The 18267-nt window shown below is 35.5% G+C and overlaps 1 protein-coding gene across 9 annotated transcripts in view; it reads right to left on the bottom strand.

Moving 5' to 3' along the window:
- LOC149557071 (tRNA/rRNA methyltransferase (SpoU) family protein) overlaps nucleotides 1-18267 on the bottom strand; it is a 332528-nt gene that overhangs the window by 40203 nt on the left and 274058 nt on the right. For 7 of the 9 annotated variants that reach the window (XM_089831747.1, XM_089831751.1, XM_089831752.1 and 4 more), the window contains 3 exons: nucleotides 4499-4604; nucleotides 4317-4376; nucleotides 3842-4136 (listed from right to left, as the gene is read on the bottom strand). The exons of the other annotated variants lie outside the window; for them this stretch is intronic. In XM_089831747.1, coding sequence (XP_089687873.1) covers nucleotides 3842-4136; nucleotides 4317-4376; nucleotides 4499-4604 — 461 coding nt within the window. The remainder of the gene's footprint in view (nucleotides 1-3841; nucleotides 4137-4316; nucleotides 4377-4498; nucleotides 4605-18267) is intronic. 9 annotated transcript variants of the gene reach the window in all.

The raw sequence follows: 18267 nt of genomic DNA, 5'->3' as shown, positions 1-18267 counted from the left end.
GACATGTCTCCATTTGATACCTTTTTCGATTTGGAAAGGTACGAGGGTGAGACTTTAGCACATTTGTTTTTGAGGGTGATAAACACTTATCATGAGATTCTGTCAAACCTCAAACCTCCTTACATGGAATTTCTAAACAAAATTGTTAAGTTGAGAATCTCGCCAAAGGATCCTGTGGCCAAGTTTCTTCTTCAGATATGGGATCAAGCTATTAAAGATGAAGCAAAAGATACTAAAGTAATACAAGAACATAATGATGTTTCAGATCCAAATGTAGAAGAAATCGAAGAAGAATCCGATCATGATGAGATGGGTAAGGAATTAGATTGTGAAGAAAATGGAAATGATGAAGAGGATTCTCTCAGTGTGGATGAGATTTCGGCCTTGTTAGATACAGAATATCAAAAGTATGTTGAGAAGGGTGGTCAAATTTTTCTTCCCACATACAAAGAAAAGCAAACTAATAAGACAATAAATGTGCCCTATGAAACATTCAATGAGCAAGAAAATTCATTTATCTTGTCAAATCCATCTTACTTTAACAAGAAAGAAACCAACGAACTAGAAGAAGCACATAGTTCTCGGGAGGATGATATATTTGTTGAAGATGTGCATTATGGTTTGAGTACAAAAAGTGATCTATTTGGATACAATTTCAAAGAATTTTTAGATCCTATATATGATGGACTGGCAAAAGGGAATGAAGAATATAGCTCTTATACATTTCTTGAGGAGAATATGAACATTCAGGAAGAGGAAGAAAGTACATTTGAGACAACATATGAATATGAATAGGTTTCAGATGAAAGTTCTCATAAAGATATTCCTGAGATTTCTATATTCTTAAATTCATTTCTTGGAGAGGATCTTTTATGCAATCAAGCCTATCAGCACTATGATGAAGATAGCATACCTAATGACGATTTTGAAGTTGACACAACTTATGACAAGCAATCAAAAGGTGAGATACTTTTCAGCCCATCCTATGATCAGGAGTTATACCAGATATATGAAGATGATATGAAATCAGACAAGTACAAAGAGGAGAAAAATCAGCATTTGGAGTATAAAGATCAAGAAAATTGTGTGCTAGAAGAAATCCAAGCAGAGAAAGTTGATCTAGATATTGATATAACAAATCAACTGCATGGGGATCCTCCAGTCAGCAAAGATCACAACACACTTAATGACTTCTCAACAGCAAAACAAAAGTCGAATACCAAGGATTGCATTGAGGAAGCACAATCAATAAGTATTGTTCATAAAAGTAACACATGTGATATGGGTAAGAAGTATGAGCAGCATACTAAGGTAAGTATCCCTAAAGACTCTATGATAATATTTGTTAAGAATATGCTTAGGGAAATGTGTTTAAATTTTCATCCTAATTCTTTTGAGGATTTTTCTTCCATGTGCATTGATCAAATTAGAGAACCAAGAGACCATATTTTAGGATCAAATGACAATGAAATTTATTTCTTTTCAAATGATCTTGTTGATGAAGCAACGGTAAGATTAAGATTTAATTTTAAACAAGTGATGAAGGAAAAACACATACTATGCAATGATTTCTTTGTAACATATGTTAATGAATCAGATTTTACTAAGGAACAATATGACACCCTGTTCAGGATATCCACAGTGTTACATGATCAAAACCAAGTGTTCGATAGAGGAAAGGATTCATGTTCATTCTTTGGGGGGCCCGGGGCCACTCAATTTCCTAGGATTCTAATCTGTGGTTTTGGGAACCAACAGGAGGATCATAGGTTTATGGCTCTTCTTCAAAAGGACTGGTGATTTGAGTTTTTTGAATTCAATTTTGAACTGCAGAGAGGGAAATTCTAATATTTTATGTTACCATTACGAGTTACATTAAATGGCCGATATCGTTGTAATGGTCTAAATATTTTTTGTTGTTTCCCGTGTAGAGATTTTTATGTCAGCATGTATTCTTGGTGATGTGCCAAGCCCACGTGCCACTACATATCTAATTCCTTGATCTTTTGGAGATAAGTTGGTAGGGAGCTAAAAATCATTATTAAACACTTTCGTACCTCATTAAAGAGATTTTAATGTGAGAATATAGTGGTGTCATTTCAAATTTTGATTTTTGTGGAAGCTTCCCCCCCAATGATTGTTGTGTCATGTGCTGCATGCATTGTATGTGTAAGGCCCTGTGGGCAAGGACAATAAATCGGTATTAGAAATACTTCTGGTGCTGAATAATATGGAGTGTACTTCGCCGTCATCTTTAATTGTGCAATCATCTGCAGAAGGGATTATGTGGTGTTAATGGCAGCACTTTCTCCATAATTCCTTCTGCCATCATCACACACTTTCTGGGTTCATTTTCCTTAACAAGTGATTTGGCCTATTTTGGGCATGATGAGTAGTAGTGGCTCAATTGTGGACAAACAACAAGGTGTTAGTGAGGAAGAAATTTGGGTTATCTGCTATAACTGTTTGCGGCAATCAATGAAGTACAACCCATGAAATCTCGCCCCTGCCATGTGAAGTTCCATTTGAATCCCTTATTACAGATGATGATTTAGGTGCCATCTTCGCCACAGAGTGCTACCAATACCGAAGGAATGTCCGCCACGTCATTGGTGAAGAAATACTTGCTTCAATGGCAAGAAGAGTCCTATAGCCCAGCCAAATCATTTATATTTTTCTTTCTAATGCTCTTGACTTACTTCAGTCGGTGGAAAATATTATGGTAATTTGCAGGAAGGTGTTCAAACAAGGAATTGTTTCTGAAGATGTGTTGCAGGTTGGATTGAAAAATTATGATTTATGGGAATTGAATGTGCATGTTGGAGGTTTATTTGCACACTGCCATTTGCTGGAAGGACCTCCTTATACCACAATTTATGACAGTATTAATGATAGCATTGTAGACAAGGAGCTTTAGCTACATCAAGGCTGCTGTCAATCGGTTCCAATGAGCTCTGGCTCCTGAATTGGTTGACATGTTTCAAACTCGGACCGATGTTTATTTTATTTTATTGGAGCATAATCATCTTTTGCTGGATAATGTGCCAGTTGCTCCTGCCCAGAGACCGTTAGGGGATGCTTCTGCTGATGTACAGGCTGAAGAAGAGTTGGCAGTTGCTGCGATAGATGATGACATGATAGTAGAATGAACAAGCCATATCTGTTAACTGGGTCATCATCAATTTTGTCTATGATGACTAGATAATTTTGGTATTGTCATCAATTTTATTGATGATGACTAATAGGTCTTTGTTTAGATTTGCATTCATGCTTAGTTGCAGAAGAGAGTATAGGTCTAGTTTTATGCTTATGATCATCATCACTGTAATCTGGCTATACAGACTCAGGTTTGTCTAAACTTTATTGTATTCAGCATATTTTTAATATTAATATTTTCAGGCTTATAGCCTTTTGCCATTTTAGAAAAAAAAAAAACTATGATAATCATCAGGGTAAATTGTACAGTAGTTATAGATATCATACATCTAAAATATTCATCACAGTGTGGTACAGTAAATAAATAAAATATTTTCCTTCTCAAACTATCCAATAAGCACTTTACAATCTCTTATTGCATCTAATGTTTCTGACCATTATGCTCCCAACAGAAGTTCATAGAACTTACCGAATTTTCTGAATTCATGAATTTTAAGGATCTTAACATCCTTAACATCAACACCATAGTTGAAATTTGATATATTAATATTGTGATTAATTTACTCCAGATATTAGAGTTTGATCTTAGCAAATGGAACAGTACAAAAAGCAAACCACCTTAGTTTTGTGAAACAAAGAAATCGTTGGAACTTTCTGTTAAATCATTCTTCACTTTTTTGCCAACCTGATAAAGTAGGTCTGAAGGTATATTTTGTGTAAGTTCCCACCTCGCCATCAGCATTCGGATTATGCTGATCAACTCTATGTGACAGAATTTTCTTCTGAAAGTCCATAGATCCATTAAAGCGGTCAAATAAAGAATCTGTTGCAGAAGGTGGAGTTATACTATGTTTATCTTTGTCTTCTTGCCAGTCTATTGATGGATATTCTTCCTTTTCCATACTTTTGCCCCCAAATTCTTCTTTCTTAAGTGTTAAAGCATCGCCCGCCATAACACCTCGCAGCTCATCTCTCACCTCCTAGATAAAAGTTTCAGCACACTTGTTAAAGATTGTACACACATATCATGTCAAATAAATTATCATTTAAGTTCATATATAATCATATGCATGTTGGCACTCTTTTAAAGATCATGCCATAGAAAGTTCTGCTGCAGTTTGGGTTTAATATGTAATTACAGAAAAGGTAGCTAATCATACATTAAGAAAGTCAATCACACGCTCCATTATAGAAATTGGAACACGCTCAAAAGGGAGTTCCTGCACGGACAGAAGAAAATGTTCATTGTGATTCCTGTGTGCATATATTTAGTAATGATTCTACCTGAATAGTTAAAAAAGGAGAAAGAATAAACAATGCTGCTATCGAATGAACTACACACAGCAGATGAGTCAGTCTCTCCATTTTTGAAACAGAATAGTCCCCTCGGAGTTGCTGATGCAATGGGATCAAAGGCATCCAGGAATTTTTCCATTGAAAGTCTTATCCTATACAAGCAAAAGAAAATGTGAGTTGAACATAGAATTAAATACAAAGAGGACTCTATACATCATATCAGTGTTTCCAACATAGTGTCTCCTTGTACGGTCCTATGGGATTTGGGACCAATTTCTTCAAATTCAATTATAAGAGACTTCATTTAGACAAAAAAAATCAATTGGGACATGGTGTTATGTAATTGAATGTACTATAAATGCAATGAATTGCAGATGTACGAGATGGATCTTACTATATGTAATGTCCAGCTGACTTAATTTCACTTATTGAATCTGATATAATTTCTTATTTGAAACTAATGGTTTCTTGATTTAGGACATAAGTAGTGAATTCTATTGTGATTATTTATATATTTGATTCTCTTTTGGCTGTTAATCTTGATCAATGTTTACTTGCTTGTGTCTGAATATTGATTTCTATTCTCTAATCTGAAAGTACTGTTATAAACTTATTATTCTCTTTCTGTATCTTCCACTCTTTTCTGCATTTATCTCTCTATAATTCTGCAGTAGACTCTTACAACTCTGCATATATATATATATATATATATATAGTGTAACATGCGAATTACTCTGAAACATATTTTATGTTTCTTTCTTTTCTTAGCCTTCGATATTTTCTATATATCCAGTGACAAACCTATACACTTCCATCAGATCAAATATAATTTCAAAACATCATAGTCCTCCATATTAATTATTGTTTTTTCTCAAGTCCTCATCTAATCAATCCGCATCAAATGTATTAAGCTATTGATAGGCTTACTTGTACAGACAATACTAATGGTTTGTGTGTATGAGTTCTTCAATTTAAGCTCCTGCAATTGTTACCTTGTAATTGGGGACTTGATACTTCCCTATTACTTTGTTATAAGATCTCCTAGCGCTACTTCTGAAACAAATGAATAACTTCCCATTGTGCTTGCACCAGTTGTACTATAGGGCTGATTGCTTTAAGCAGGGCCAATCTTGATATATAAATAATTAAGAGAAACTGTACTTCACCTGAATAAAGTCTTCAGCTTGTGATACAGTTTGATGTAATCAAGAAAAGATAATATTTTCTTCCTGCAAAAAAGCCTACAATATCAAAGAATTTAACCCCACAGGAGACCATCGGGAAAAAGCATACATAGCAGCAAATATCAAATGGAGAGCAAACATGATCATAGCCCAACTTAGTACTAGTTCTAATCATTTGCGGTGTGAAATAGATAGATGGTTGTTACCTAAGGAAAAATGAGAAGAAATGATATGCCTATTTTGCAACAGGGGCAGGGTAAAAACAGAACGACATTCTTTGAAGGAGAGCCCACTAAACAATGACATCCACTCCAACTATGTGGATATATTAGAAGCGGACAATTTATGAACCCTATTTGAAGAATCACATCTAGATAAAACAATAAACCTTGTGATCAAAATACATTGTTGAAGAAGAGATCTAAAGAAGAGGTTACAAAGTGCTTAAGACCTTGGCACCCTATTCTTAGGGCATGTGCTACATAGGGGGTCCCCATAAGCTGCTTTGGTCTCGCGGACATTATTAAAATCATTCATTCATTATAGTTCATGCCACAATGTATCAAAAATGATAGGTGCACCCAGAACAGCCCATCTCGGCAAATACATACATACATATTTATGAATTCCAGCCCCACTATAGTCTATGCCTAATTATTCGAGGCTTTGAGTGTTGGAATAATTCTCTAATCATTAAGTGTTGTGACATATTTTCTCCTCAAACTATGATCATGAAGTAGATGTCTCATGCCGTGGTTTCACCCTTCAATACCCATCCTTCCTAATGCAGCGATTGGCCCCCCTCCTTGTACCTAGATAAATGTATCTTGTCAACAGTGGCTTCTTTTCTTTTAATAGTCGAGCCCATCAGTTTTGTACTTCTATTATTATTTGAAATATTATGTTGAGTTATATACCATGTTTGGTATTTAATATATTGTATGATATATCTCTATTATTTGTAATTTTTGTTATTTAATATTTTAATCTGATTATTAATTGTTATTTTATTTTATTATATATATATATATATATATATATATATATATATATATATTATAACAATTTTATATTAAATTATTTTATTATTTATATAGTTGTGGCTCATTTTTTAAAATTGATAATAGGCCTAGGCACGTAAAAAATTTATTAATAATTTTAGGTGTGTGTATAGCTCACACACACACACACACACACACACGTAAACATAAAACAAGCAATTGATAAATCGATATAAAATCAAATGTATACAGGAAGATATCAACACTTAGAAGGGAAGGTCAAAATTCAAGTTGAGTGATCCCAAGGCTAAATATGAGTAGTCTATGAGCTATATCTACTCCCTTCAACCAAGCTCCTTCTCTATGCATATACCATCTACCCCCATATTGGCCAGCTTATCAACCTCCGCATTTCCTTCCCAATAGATATGGTTACTAGTTATGTGACTAAATAATCTCACTACTTCCATGATACTTTGAACTAGTCCATTCAATTTCCAACTCAAGGTATCCCTTTTCCTAATGGCATTAATGAAAAAAGCTGAATCCCCTTCTATTGAAACATTATCCATACTTTTGCACAATAACAATCCTTCTAGTAAATCAATGAGCTTTGCGTAGTTGTTAGCTTCATTTCCAATTTGTTTAGTCACTTTTGCTAAGGTTTTACCTGTCGAGTCACAAATGCAATATCCAATCCCTGCAATACCTGGCTTTCCTCTTGATGCCCCATAAAAATTTGGTTTATCCAATCTTTTTGTTGAGCTACCCATTGACATTCTTCACACAATTTATTTGATTCTTCTCAGTTATTTCCAATAACAAGAGGTATTTTGAATCTGGTTCATTTATTCCTAATCTCATAAAGAAATTAATTTCTTTGTGCTACCATTCATATTCTTGCTATCAACAACCTCTAAAATTGCTGCCTCAATCTTATTAATAAGTTGTTCAACCTTCATACTTTTCTCCTTAAAGATCTCCCTATTCCTTTCCTTCTGCACCTCCCATATTAGTTGTTATAGTGTTGTCTTCCATAGATTGTTGTGCAGGTCTTCCCCTTGTTTCTTGGGCGAACATTGAAACAAACCTAATATATTATCCGAAAGAGCTGTTTTCCATCCTAACCTATTATTCAACCATTGCCAACATTGATTAGTGTAATCACAATTCACTAGTAGATGGTCTTTTGTCTCTTTGTCCTCCTTACAGAGGGCACACCTTGAGGGCCCAGCAGATAGTAACCTATTTGTTTAAACTAGAGTAACGTGAATCGCCGCAATTCAGGTGATTCGGACGATTCAGCAATCCGAATTAGGTTGAGCGATTCATGGTGAGTCGGTGCCAATTTTTGGATCAAAAATCACCAAAATCGCCATGAATCGCGATTCATCAAAAATCGCATTAAGTCGGCTCAAAAAATCGGCCGCGGCAAGCATAAGTTTGTGACTTAAAAACATAAAAAATTAAACACTATTTTAATGCTTTATTTTGTCTTTCCTCTTTCTTATAACTCTAAAGGGCCTTCTAGTTGTTTGGTATGAGAAGAAGAGAGGAAAAGTGAGAGAGGAGAAGAGAAAAGAGAAACCATAGGGTTGCAAACAGAAAAAAAGAAGAGCATCAAGGAGATCAAGAATTAGTTTGGGAAGGCCATAAGATTGCATTGGGAGCTTTAAGGAGCTAATAGCAACACTCCTCAACTCATTTGCAAGAGTTAAGTGTTGATTTTTTTTGTATGTTAGTGTATTTTTCATTCTTTTGTCAATTTTTTAAAGTTTTAATTTATAAATCTTGAATGTCCTTTAGCTTCTACATAATTTTCTACTAAATTGCAAGGTGCAATCTTGGAAACCCTACAATGTTTTTAACTTTTTATAACAAATTGCAAACATCTGTTTGATTCTACATTGTACAATTTGCTCAAAAATAATGTAGGGTTTGTTGTTTTTTTTAGTTAAGTTTGTAATGAGTTTTTCTTATTGCAGCAGCCTTAGCTTTCATTTTCCATAATGCCTAAAAAGGATGAGGCTTGGATTTATACTGAAGAATTTCTTGGAAGAACAAAATATCAAACAAAATGTTTCTTTTGTAAATGAACTCAAGTGGCATCTATAGATTCATATATCATATTGCAAGCATACTTGGACATGATATTACCCCGCACACTAAACAAACCACTAAGGCAAAAAGAAAATGTTATATGGCATTAGAGGCTTTGGAACAAGAGAAGTTAAATAAAAAAAGACAACTTGAACAATTAGGTTGCATTGGAAAAGGTTCTTCTAGGCCTCCCTTTCGTCCTAGTGCTAGTGCTAGTGCTAGTCCTAGTACTAGTGCTTGTCCTAGTGCTAGTCGTTCTTATACTGAGCCTGGGCCTATTATATTTCAGCCTAGAGTGTGGAACTCCAGATTAGATAAATACTTTGTGCCACACACTACTCCTGGCTCACAACCCTCACTTGAGAGCATGAGTAGTTTGAACAAGAAGATTCATGATGCTGCCAAAAAACAAATTTGCAAGTTTTGGTACTTTTGCAACATTCCATTTATTGCAGCAAGGTAGTTATTATTTTTTTATTTGTTTTCTTTTTTAATTATTTAATATCTCTACTTGCGTAATTGTTAGATTCATATTTAATATTACATAATGATTTGTTATCTAATTTTCTAATCATAATCTATTTGTGAGAGGACTCCTTATTGGCAAGGCATGATAGATGTCGTAACTATTTGTGGTACGGGCTTTAGAGCCCGTACTGAGGCTGAGTTGAGTGGCCACCTCTTAGATGAAATGGTAGAGGACATGAAGTTTGAGCTAACCAATCGCCAAAAGGAATAGACCATAAAGGGTTGCACCATCATGATTGATGGTTGGACAGATAGGAGGGGAAGAACACTCCTCAATTTTCCTGTTTCCTATAGAGGTGATTGATCATTCTACTTTCCTACATGCTAATTTAAATTTTGATTTGTTGATTGCTAATTTGTTGATTGTTAATTTGTTGATGGTCCATGAATCATAATCATGATAATTAAATGTTTTGCTCTTTTTAATTTTGTAGGGTCCACCATGTTCATCAAATCTATTGATGCTTCCTCTCAACTCAAAAACGCCACATATTTGTGTGAGGTTATTGAGGGAGTCATAGAAGAGATGGGGGAAGAACATGTGATGCAGTTGGTGACGGATAATGTAGCAACTTATGTTGCTGTAGGTAAACTTTTAAGTTTTAAGTTTAACAGTTTAACTTATCAAATTTTGAACTTTTTTAATTCTAAGTTTCTTAACATTTGTAAAATTCTAATTAATTTTAAAATTGCTACATGCAAACTATTGATGGAGAGGCACCCCACTATATTTTGGACTCCTTATGCCGCACATTGCCTTGACCTCATGTTGGAGGACATTGGTAAGATTGAGTGGGTCAAATCATGTGTCGAAAGGGTAGAAAGTATATTCAAGTTATGCATTTGTCCTTGTCACAATGAGGAAATACAGGAAAAATAGGGAGTTAGCTCATCTGGACATCACAAGGTTTGCCTCGAATTTCATCACACTGAAGTACTTGATGACATCAAGGGAAGAATGTAACGTCCCTCCAGGACTTTATGAATAAAGATTAATCAAGGCATATATAATATATTAATTATATTATATTAGTTTTATTTTATATGCTCCGAGATTGCTTGAGGACAAGCAATCTTGGGGAGGGAGGACTATAATGTCCCCATTTTTCCTAGGTCTACACAGTTGATGGAGTTAGCTCATCATAGTGACCTTCGTGATTTGATAGGGTGTTTTGGGGGTCTCAGTTGTGAACTTACTATTTTTAGTAAGTCTATTAGTAGCAGTTGTTATTTTTGGCAGTGCAATGGGTGGCTTCGTAGTTGGTCGTCACCTGTAGTAAATCAAGATAATAATTGCATGAGCTCTTATTTATTCAATGATTATTAAGTTGCATTATTATAATGATATTTATATTATTATAATAATGACATTAAGAGATATTTCTAAAAAGTATGTTGGAAAGTTTCTAGTGTTGAGTTCTTTTGGGAAACTTCCACAATCTTTGAAGTGGAGTTTTTTAGGAAACTTTAGCCAACAAAAGATTATAAATGAGAGCTCATTTCATTGGGAAAAACACACTTGAAAATATATTTGTTTTTCTATCGCCTTTGTAGCTTTTTCCTGAGTTTTGAATTGTGAACCCTTGTTGAAGTATAAGGGTCTTTGAGTTTTCGATGTTCGAAGTAACTACTAATGTATAGTGGTTTCACTAGTCAAATCTCCTATCTGTCATTATCTGTGTCTAGGAGATTGGCGTTATAATTCTGAGATTATCATTGGCAATTGTGCTTAAGTATACAGTTGTCAAATTCTCGAACTGTAATCACTGTGGCTACAAAGATTAATATTCTGAAAGAAGTTGACTGAATTTTTGTTACAGACTGAGCAGTTGAAATTAAGATTCAATTTGGGCCATATGTGTGACTAAAATTTCGAGTCTTGAACAACGCATGGGGTTGATTTTTGTTTGAAAGCCATATCTATAAGTTGGCGTCTTGCTGAAAAGGACAATAGGTTGGGCAAGTATCTACTGTAGACTTGGCACACTGGAATTGACCAACGACCAGCTTGTGTAGTTTGCGATCTGCATTACAGCTGGACATTACTAAATATACTGCTTGTGACCAGCATTCAAAGCAATACCAATCATAGCAGATTGGTGCGATTGAGTCTTGGCTTGCATTGATGGGATAGTGAGTGTTGTAGCCGCCTCTAGTTTAATTCTAGACTCTCCTTTCAGCTGGCAACATCAAGGATTATGCTATGAAAGAAATTAGGTTCCAGTATTAAATAGAAATTGGAATTCAATAAATGCAAATTGTATTTCCTTTTCCATTTAAAATTATAAGTAATGTTGGAGCTGTGTTCTTAGTATATCTTTTGAAAACTTAATAAAGACAAAAAGACATAGTAACAGTGTTCATTGGCATAGATAATTCTATCAGAGCATACGTAGAATTTTTATAGTGGTATCAGATGCTTGCTTGGAAAGTGTTTGATGTAATGTCAAACCATTCAATGTGAAAGAAATTAATGCTATATTTAGCTTTAACCAGATAGGGATTTTACAGTGGTATCAGAGCGATTTCCTGCCAGCCTGTAGGAACTGGGCTCTAAATTAGTTTTTAATGATTAGTATGTGATCCATTATTTTCTATCATGGCTGACGAAAGGAGATTTGTGTTGGTATCCACTATACCCGAAGTGGACGTAATTCTCCTCCCAGAGAAGGAGAGCTTGAGATTCATTTTGGTTCAGTTGGTAGTCTGGGTAGTTTTGGTGGCATTGGACTACGACCCACAGATGCCCTGCAGGCATTTAGGAATATTGTAGTCGAGCAATAGCAAACGATAGATATACTGCAACAGTTGTCTAATACTTTGCAGCAAATAGCACTTCCTCAAGGACGGAGTAGGGAGAGAGTTTGAGATGTTTCTGTTGGTTCTCATAGATCTTGAGTCGAGGATAGAACACGAGATGGTGTTAGGTACAGAGATGCAAATTGGGTTCGAGTTGAGAATTGTGGTGGATTGGCTGATAGAGCTAACATACATACTAGCACTCATGATAGGCTGCAGAGGCCTGCATTTCTGAGAACTGAGGTGCATGTGGTTAGTATTGAGTCTGAGGTCGCTCCTTTTGTTGATGACGTATTGCAACACTTTATGGAGTGGGATGCTTTAACACAGGCTATTAAAGATCATCTGAATTTTGATAGGTTCCTAACTCAAAAACAAAAGCATTCCAGAGCGAGGTCAGCACCTGAGAGACAACGACCTCGACAGACTGAGTTACAACAAGTTGCCAATAAGATGACATTGGAGCACTTTGATGGTACCAGGAGAGTTACAACTCAAGCTTGGATTCATAAGCTCGACACATATTTGTCTTTGTGTCCTATGTTAGAAGTAGATGGTATCAAATTTGGAGTGTTGCATTTGGATGGAGCTTCCCATGACCGGTGGTACCATGAGTTAGTTTCTTTGCAACATGATTAGATCACTTCCTATCAAGAGTTCGTGGATCACTTGATCGAGAGATTTGATAGGAAGGATCCCGAGGTATACTTCCTTGAGTTCACTCAACAGAAGCAGTTTGGTGGATTGGAGAGTTACATCAATGAGCTCCAAAGGCTTTCAGTCATGGTTTATGATATTTCAGAGAACAAGCGAGTAATGTTATTTATGAAGGGATTGACTGAGCCACTCCATGGATGGGTGAAGTTATTGGATCCATCTTCTATACAGGTAGCAATGCGAAAGGCACAAGACTTGGAGTCCTCTTCTCGAAGCAAGGTTGCTTCAAAATCTTCTGCTCTTCCGCTTGAGGATAAGGAGCCCCCACATATTGTTGAGGACAAGGGCAAGTCAGTGGGGAGATCTGATGTCACTTCGAGAGAGGATTTTAGGAGGCATCAACTTTGCTATTGGCACAAGGGGCCTTTCTCTAAAGGTCATACTTGCACGTTAAGGCCAAAGGGAGCAATGAATCGTGGTATGTGGGTTTACACTGATGAGGTTGAGGATGAGTCATCATAGCCACATGAGGATGTTGATGAAGATGATCATACTAATGATAAAGTTTATACTGTGATGAGTATTTATAGGTTGGTATTTGACTCACATGTTCAGGATTTGCATTGGGTACAAAGTTGGTCTGAGCCTAAGCTGGATGGTCTACAGGATGATTGGGTAGGCATAATGAAGGAGAGTGTGTTGAGATCTCCTAAGGATTTTTCTATTAATGATGTTCTGACCTTTACATCACCAACATAGGTACTTGGTGTTGTGTTGCAGGTCATGTTACTAGTTATGTTGATGGTTTTGGCATTTTGTTGGTTTAGTGAGGATAGGGACATCACTTGTTTCTTATGGGATCCCATTGGAGGTTTCTGTATGATGTCAGATTGCTTGAGGACAAGCAATCTTGGGAAGAGAGGACTATAATGTCCCTGTTTTTGGCAGGTCTATGTAGTTGATGGAGTTAGCTCATCATAGCGACCCTCATGAGCTCACAAGGTGTTTTGGGGGTCTCAGTTGTGAACTTACTATTTTTAGTAAGTCTATTATTGGCAGTTGTTATTTTTGTCAGAGCAGTGGGTGACTTGGTAGTTGGTCGTCACTTGCAGTAGATCAGGTTAATAATTGCATGAGCTCTTATTTATTCAATGATTATTAAGTTGCATTATTATAATGATATTTATATTATTATAATAATGACATTAAGAGAAATTTCTAAAAAGTATGTTAGAAAGTTTCTAGTGTTGAGTTCTTTTGGAAAACTTCCACAATCTTTGAAGTGTAGTTTATTAGGAAACTATGGCCAACGAAAGATTATAAATGAGAGCTCATTTCATTGGGAAAAACACACTTGAAAATATATTTTCTTTTTATAGCCTTTGTGGCTTTTCCCTGACTTCTGAATTGTGAGCACTTGCTGAAGTATAAGGGTTTCTAAGTCTCTAATGTTTGAAGCTACTACTGATGTATAGTGGTTTCACTAGTCAAATCTCCTATCTATCATTATCTGTGTCTGGGAGATTGGCGTTATAATTCTGAGATTCTCATTAGCAATTGTGCCAGAGTATACAGTTGTCGAATTCTCCAACTGTAATCACTGCAGCTACAAAGATTAATATTCTGAAGGAAGTTGACTGAATTTTCGTTACAGACTTAGCAGTTGAAATCAAGATTCAATTTGGGGTATATTTGTAACTGCCATTTCAAGTCTGCAATAGCGTATGGGGTTGATTTCTATCTGAATGCCATATCTATAAGTTAGCGGGTTGCTGAAAAGGACAATAGTTTGAACAAGTATCTACCACAGACCTAGCACATTGGAATTGACCTATAGCCAGCTTGTGTAGTTTGTGATCTGCACTACAGCGGGACATTACTGAATATACTGCTTGTGACCGACATTCAGAGCAATACCTATTGTAGCAGACTGGTGCGATTGAGTTTTAGCTTGCGTTGATGGGATAGGGAGTGTTGTAGCCGCCTCTAGTTTAATTCTAGACTCTCCTTTCAGTTGGCAGCATCAAGGACTATGCTATGGAAGAAATCATGTTCCAATATTAAATAGAAATTGGAATTCGATACATGTAAATTGTATTTCCTTTTCCATTTAAAATTATAAGTAATGTTGGAGCTGTGTTGTTAGTATATCTTCTAAAAATTTAATAAAAATAAAAAGACACAGTAACATTATTCATTGGAATAGATAATTCTATCAGAGCATACGTAGAATTTTTACAGTGGTATCAGATGCTTGCTTGGAAAGTGTTTGATGTAATGTCAAACCATTCAATGTGAAAGAGTTGATGCTTGATTTAGCTTTAGCCAGACAGGGTTTTTACATCCACAGGAACATTACCCAACTTCTTCAAATTAAATAGAAGCTTCGAACTTGGGAGAAGACAGAAATGGAAATTAGGTATTTTATATAGATGGTTAGTGACCAAAGTGCAAATCAAACTCCTTTTGTCAGAATTGATACGTCTAGTCTAGTAGAGACTAACAATGCGATATTCCTCCATTGTCTATATGCAAACAAGAAGGAACATGTCATCGGCTTAAACATTGGGAGGGTGGATGAAGTGATAAGAATGGAGTTGCATTGCTAGAACCAAAGTAACGCAAATCAGAATCATATCAGAATCGGCACGGCCGAATCGAATTGTGAATTGGGGGTGAATCGTCGGTGAATCGGCGATGAATCGACAAATTTGAAAAAACCCTTTAAATGTAGAGATTTTAACAATTTAAGACTTATTTCATGCACCTTTTATTGAATATAACTTAAACACATTATAACATCATCAAATAGAAGTTAAAACTTAACATACATAAACATGAAACATAAAATCCATCACATACGTAACTATGTTATCATTATGTACTAAAATGTAAATTGTAGGCTAGCTGAAATAAATAAAAATCAAATGATCATAATGATTCAAATCATAGAATGTATATAAGATGAAACCATGAAGATCTATAAGACATCAAATCATAAATGTATGTATAAATCTAAGATGAAGATCCATGAAATTTTGAAACGTATGTCTATCAGTGATTCAATATCACTATCAATATCTATGCAGTGTAAACAAAATATAAAAGCAAGGCTCCAGCTCAAGCCTCTTCTTCTCTCTCACTTTTCCTCTCTTCTATTCATGCTTAACAAATAGAAGGCCCTTTAGGGTTATAACAAAGAGAATAGGTCAAAAAGAAAGTAAAAAAAACAAGTTATTTTTTAAAAATTTACAACTCCATACTTTTCTGGCAATGAGCGATTTCTTGCCGATTTTTTCATCCAATTCATGAGATGTTTTGATGAATCACCGATACCGGCGATTCATGCGATTCATCCAAAAAAATTGGGTGTGGCAATTCCCAACTCCAAAAAAATCGCCTACCTTGAATCTTATCGCTGAATCGCCGGTTCACGCGATTCTCGTTACTATGGCTAGAACAAATCCGATTGCTATGTTGGTTCAAGGTACATGTTCGGGAACATCCCAGATTGTTGTGTAATTTCAAAGTACATATCCGGCGGTGAATTTTGGATTGAATTTGGTAGCCAGAAGAAGCGAACACATCTTTCCTTTTGTCAGAGCCTTTCTGACCTAGTGGAAACACAGGTATAACTGAAGGAATCATTCTCTCATAATATAATCAGAAGGAAACACGTATACTATGAAGATTCAACGCATATAAAGGGGTTAGATGTGACGGAGCAACTTGCAAATAAGCACAGCGTTTGAAAGAATTGAAGGGAGCATCGAATGCATATTCTCATAATCTTTCGTTAGATAAATTGATTATGAAAATCATAATTGTTAATGATCATCCCCAGAAGAGTCATCACTGCCAAGGAGGGAGACGACACAATTCATATGAACCCCAAGTACTGTTGACGGAATATTATAATTCATAGTATTGGAGGAGAATAGTAAACCTTTCTCACTATTTCTTTCCATGAATAGTTCCCTAGTTAATTTAGAAATTTGAGGATCAAATGCAGAAGGAATTTCATGTAATCAATACAAATCAATTTGCACTATGAAGTATGTCGATTGGTGAATGTTCAGAACTAATTGTTGTACGCGATTCTATGCAGAGTACTTGTAAATGATGAATTCTTGTACGTGGTTCTAGGTCCAACTATAGAATCTCTCTATATATGAGTATTAATAATTTCAATATAGTAATTGCATTAGAGATCCAGTTATTATTAAATTCCTATGTGTTCTGTAATTGTCAGATTGAACTGCGTTATGAACTATTACTGATATCTCATCCAAAAGTATAAAGTTAGCAATTAAGAATTTTACAGTGGTATCAAAGTATTCAGTCCTACCAGCCTATGGGTGCAAACACACATGCCAAAAGGAATTTATAATTTCCGTAATACTAGAGTCAGACAAAATAGATTGCTCGAATCCTCAAGTTCATCTACACAAGTTGACATTGAAGACAGTCTTACTAAGTCAGACAAGGAAATAATTTTTGAATGCAATATGGGAGAAGCAAATGACACTAGGGATCTCATAACTGCATTACTTAGGAGTCAACAAGATATGCAAAATAATGTAAACCGTATGGCAAACTTGATGGCACAATTCATGAACAATGATAGGAACCAAAATCGGAATAATGGAAGGGAAATGGGTGAACAGGAGAATCAATCAGTAACTAGACAACCTGAGAGTTCAACTTCAGTAAGACCCTTCATGCCAATTTTTACTCCTAGAAATCCACAGCCTGAAAGAGAACATACCATTAGGGAACTCCAGGAAGAGTTCTATTAGGATTCGGTACAAGCAAGTGATGAATTTAGAGCATCAATGACTTTTAGAGAATATTTGGATGTTAGAATGAAACATAGGAATAAGGGGCAAAGGGGGTATAATAATGAATTACAAAGGAAGATCGGTAAAATGTCCCTTCCTTATTTTGATGGGTCGGGTAAAACTACTGTTAGAGCCTGGGTACAAAAACTCAATACATATTTACAAATAAACCCAATGATGGAGGATGAAGCCATCAAATATGCAGCATTACACTTGGAGGGAATTGCCCATGAATGGTGGCATCATGGACAGCTTAAGTTAGGCCATAATCAGATTAACACCTATGTTGTTTTCACAGAAAGGCTTATTGATAGGTTTGATTCTAAGGATTCTGAACTCCATCTCAAAGTTCTGACTTTGCTTAGACAAACAGGTACAGTGGAACAATATATTTTAGAATTTGAAAAATTAGCAGTATAGTAACAAAAATCTCTGAGAGGCAGAAAACAGTGATATTTATAGATGGATTATCTGATACTGTCAAAGGGTGGGTTAAGTCCTTAAATCCATATTCCTTGCAATCAGCCATAAAAAGGGCTAGAGAATTGGAGCCCCCTTCTAAAGGAAGGATTTATAACAAAGGGTCAACTTTTAAGGCAGATTTTGCAAAAAAACCTTCTTCAAACAAGACACCACCTAGAAATAAATTAGAAAAAGAAGAGCAAGATGAACTCAGAAGAAAAAAATTGTGTTAGTTGTAAAGAA

This window comes from Cupressus sempervirens, chromosome 5 (genome assembly GCF_028749045.1).
Source record: "Cupressus sempervirens isolate cs-2001-9-10 chromosome 5, ASM2874904v1, whole genome shotgun sequence".
Lineage (NCBI taxonomy): Eukaryota > Viridiplantae > Streptophyta > Pinopsida > Cupressales > Cupressaceae > Cupressus > Cupressus sempervirens.
This window is presented reverse-complemented; position numbering and strand designations above follow the sequence as displayed.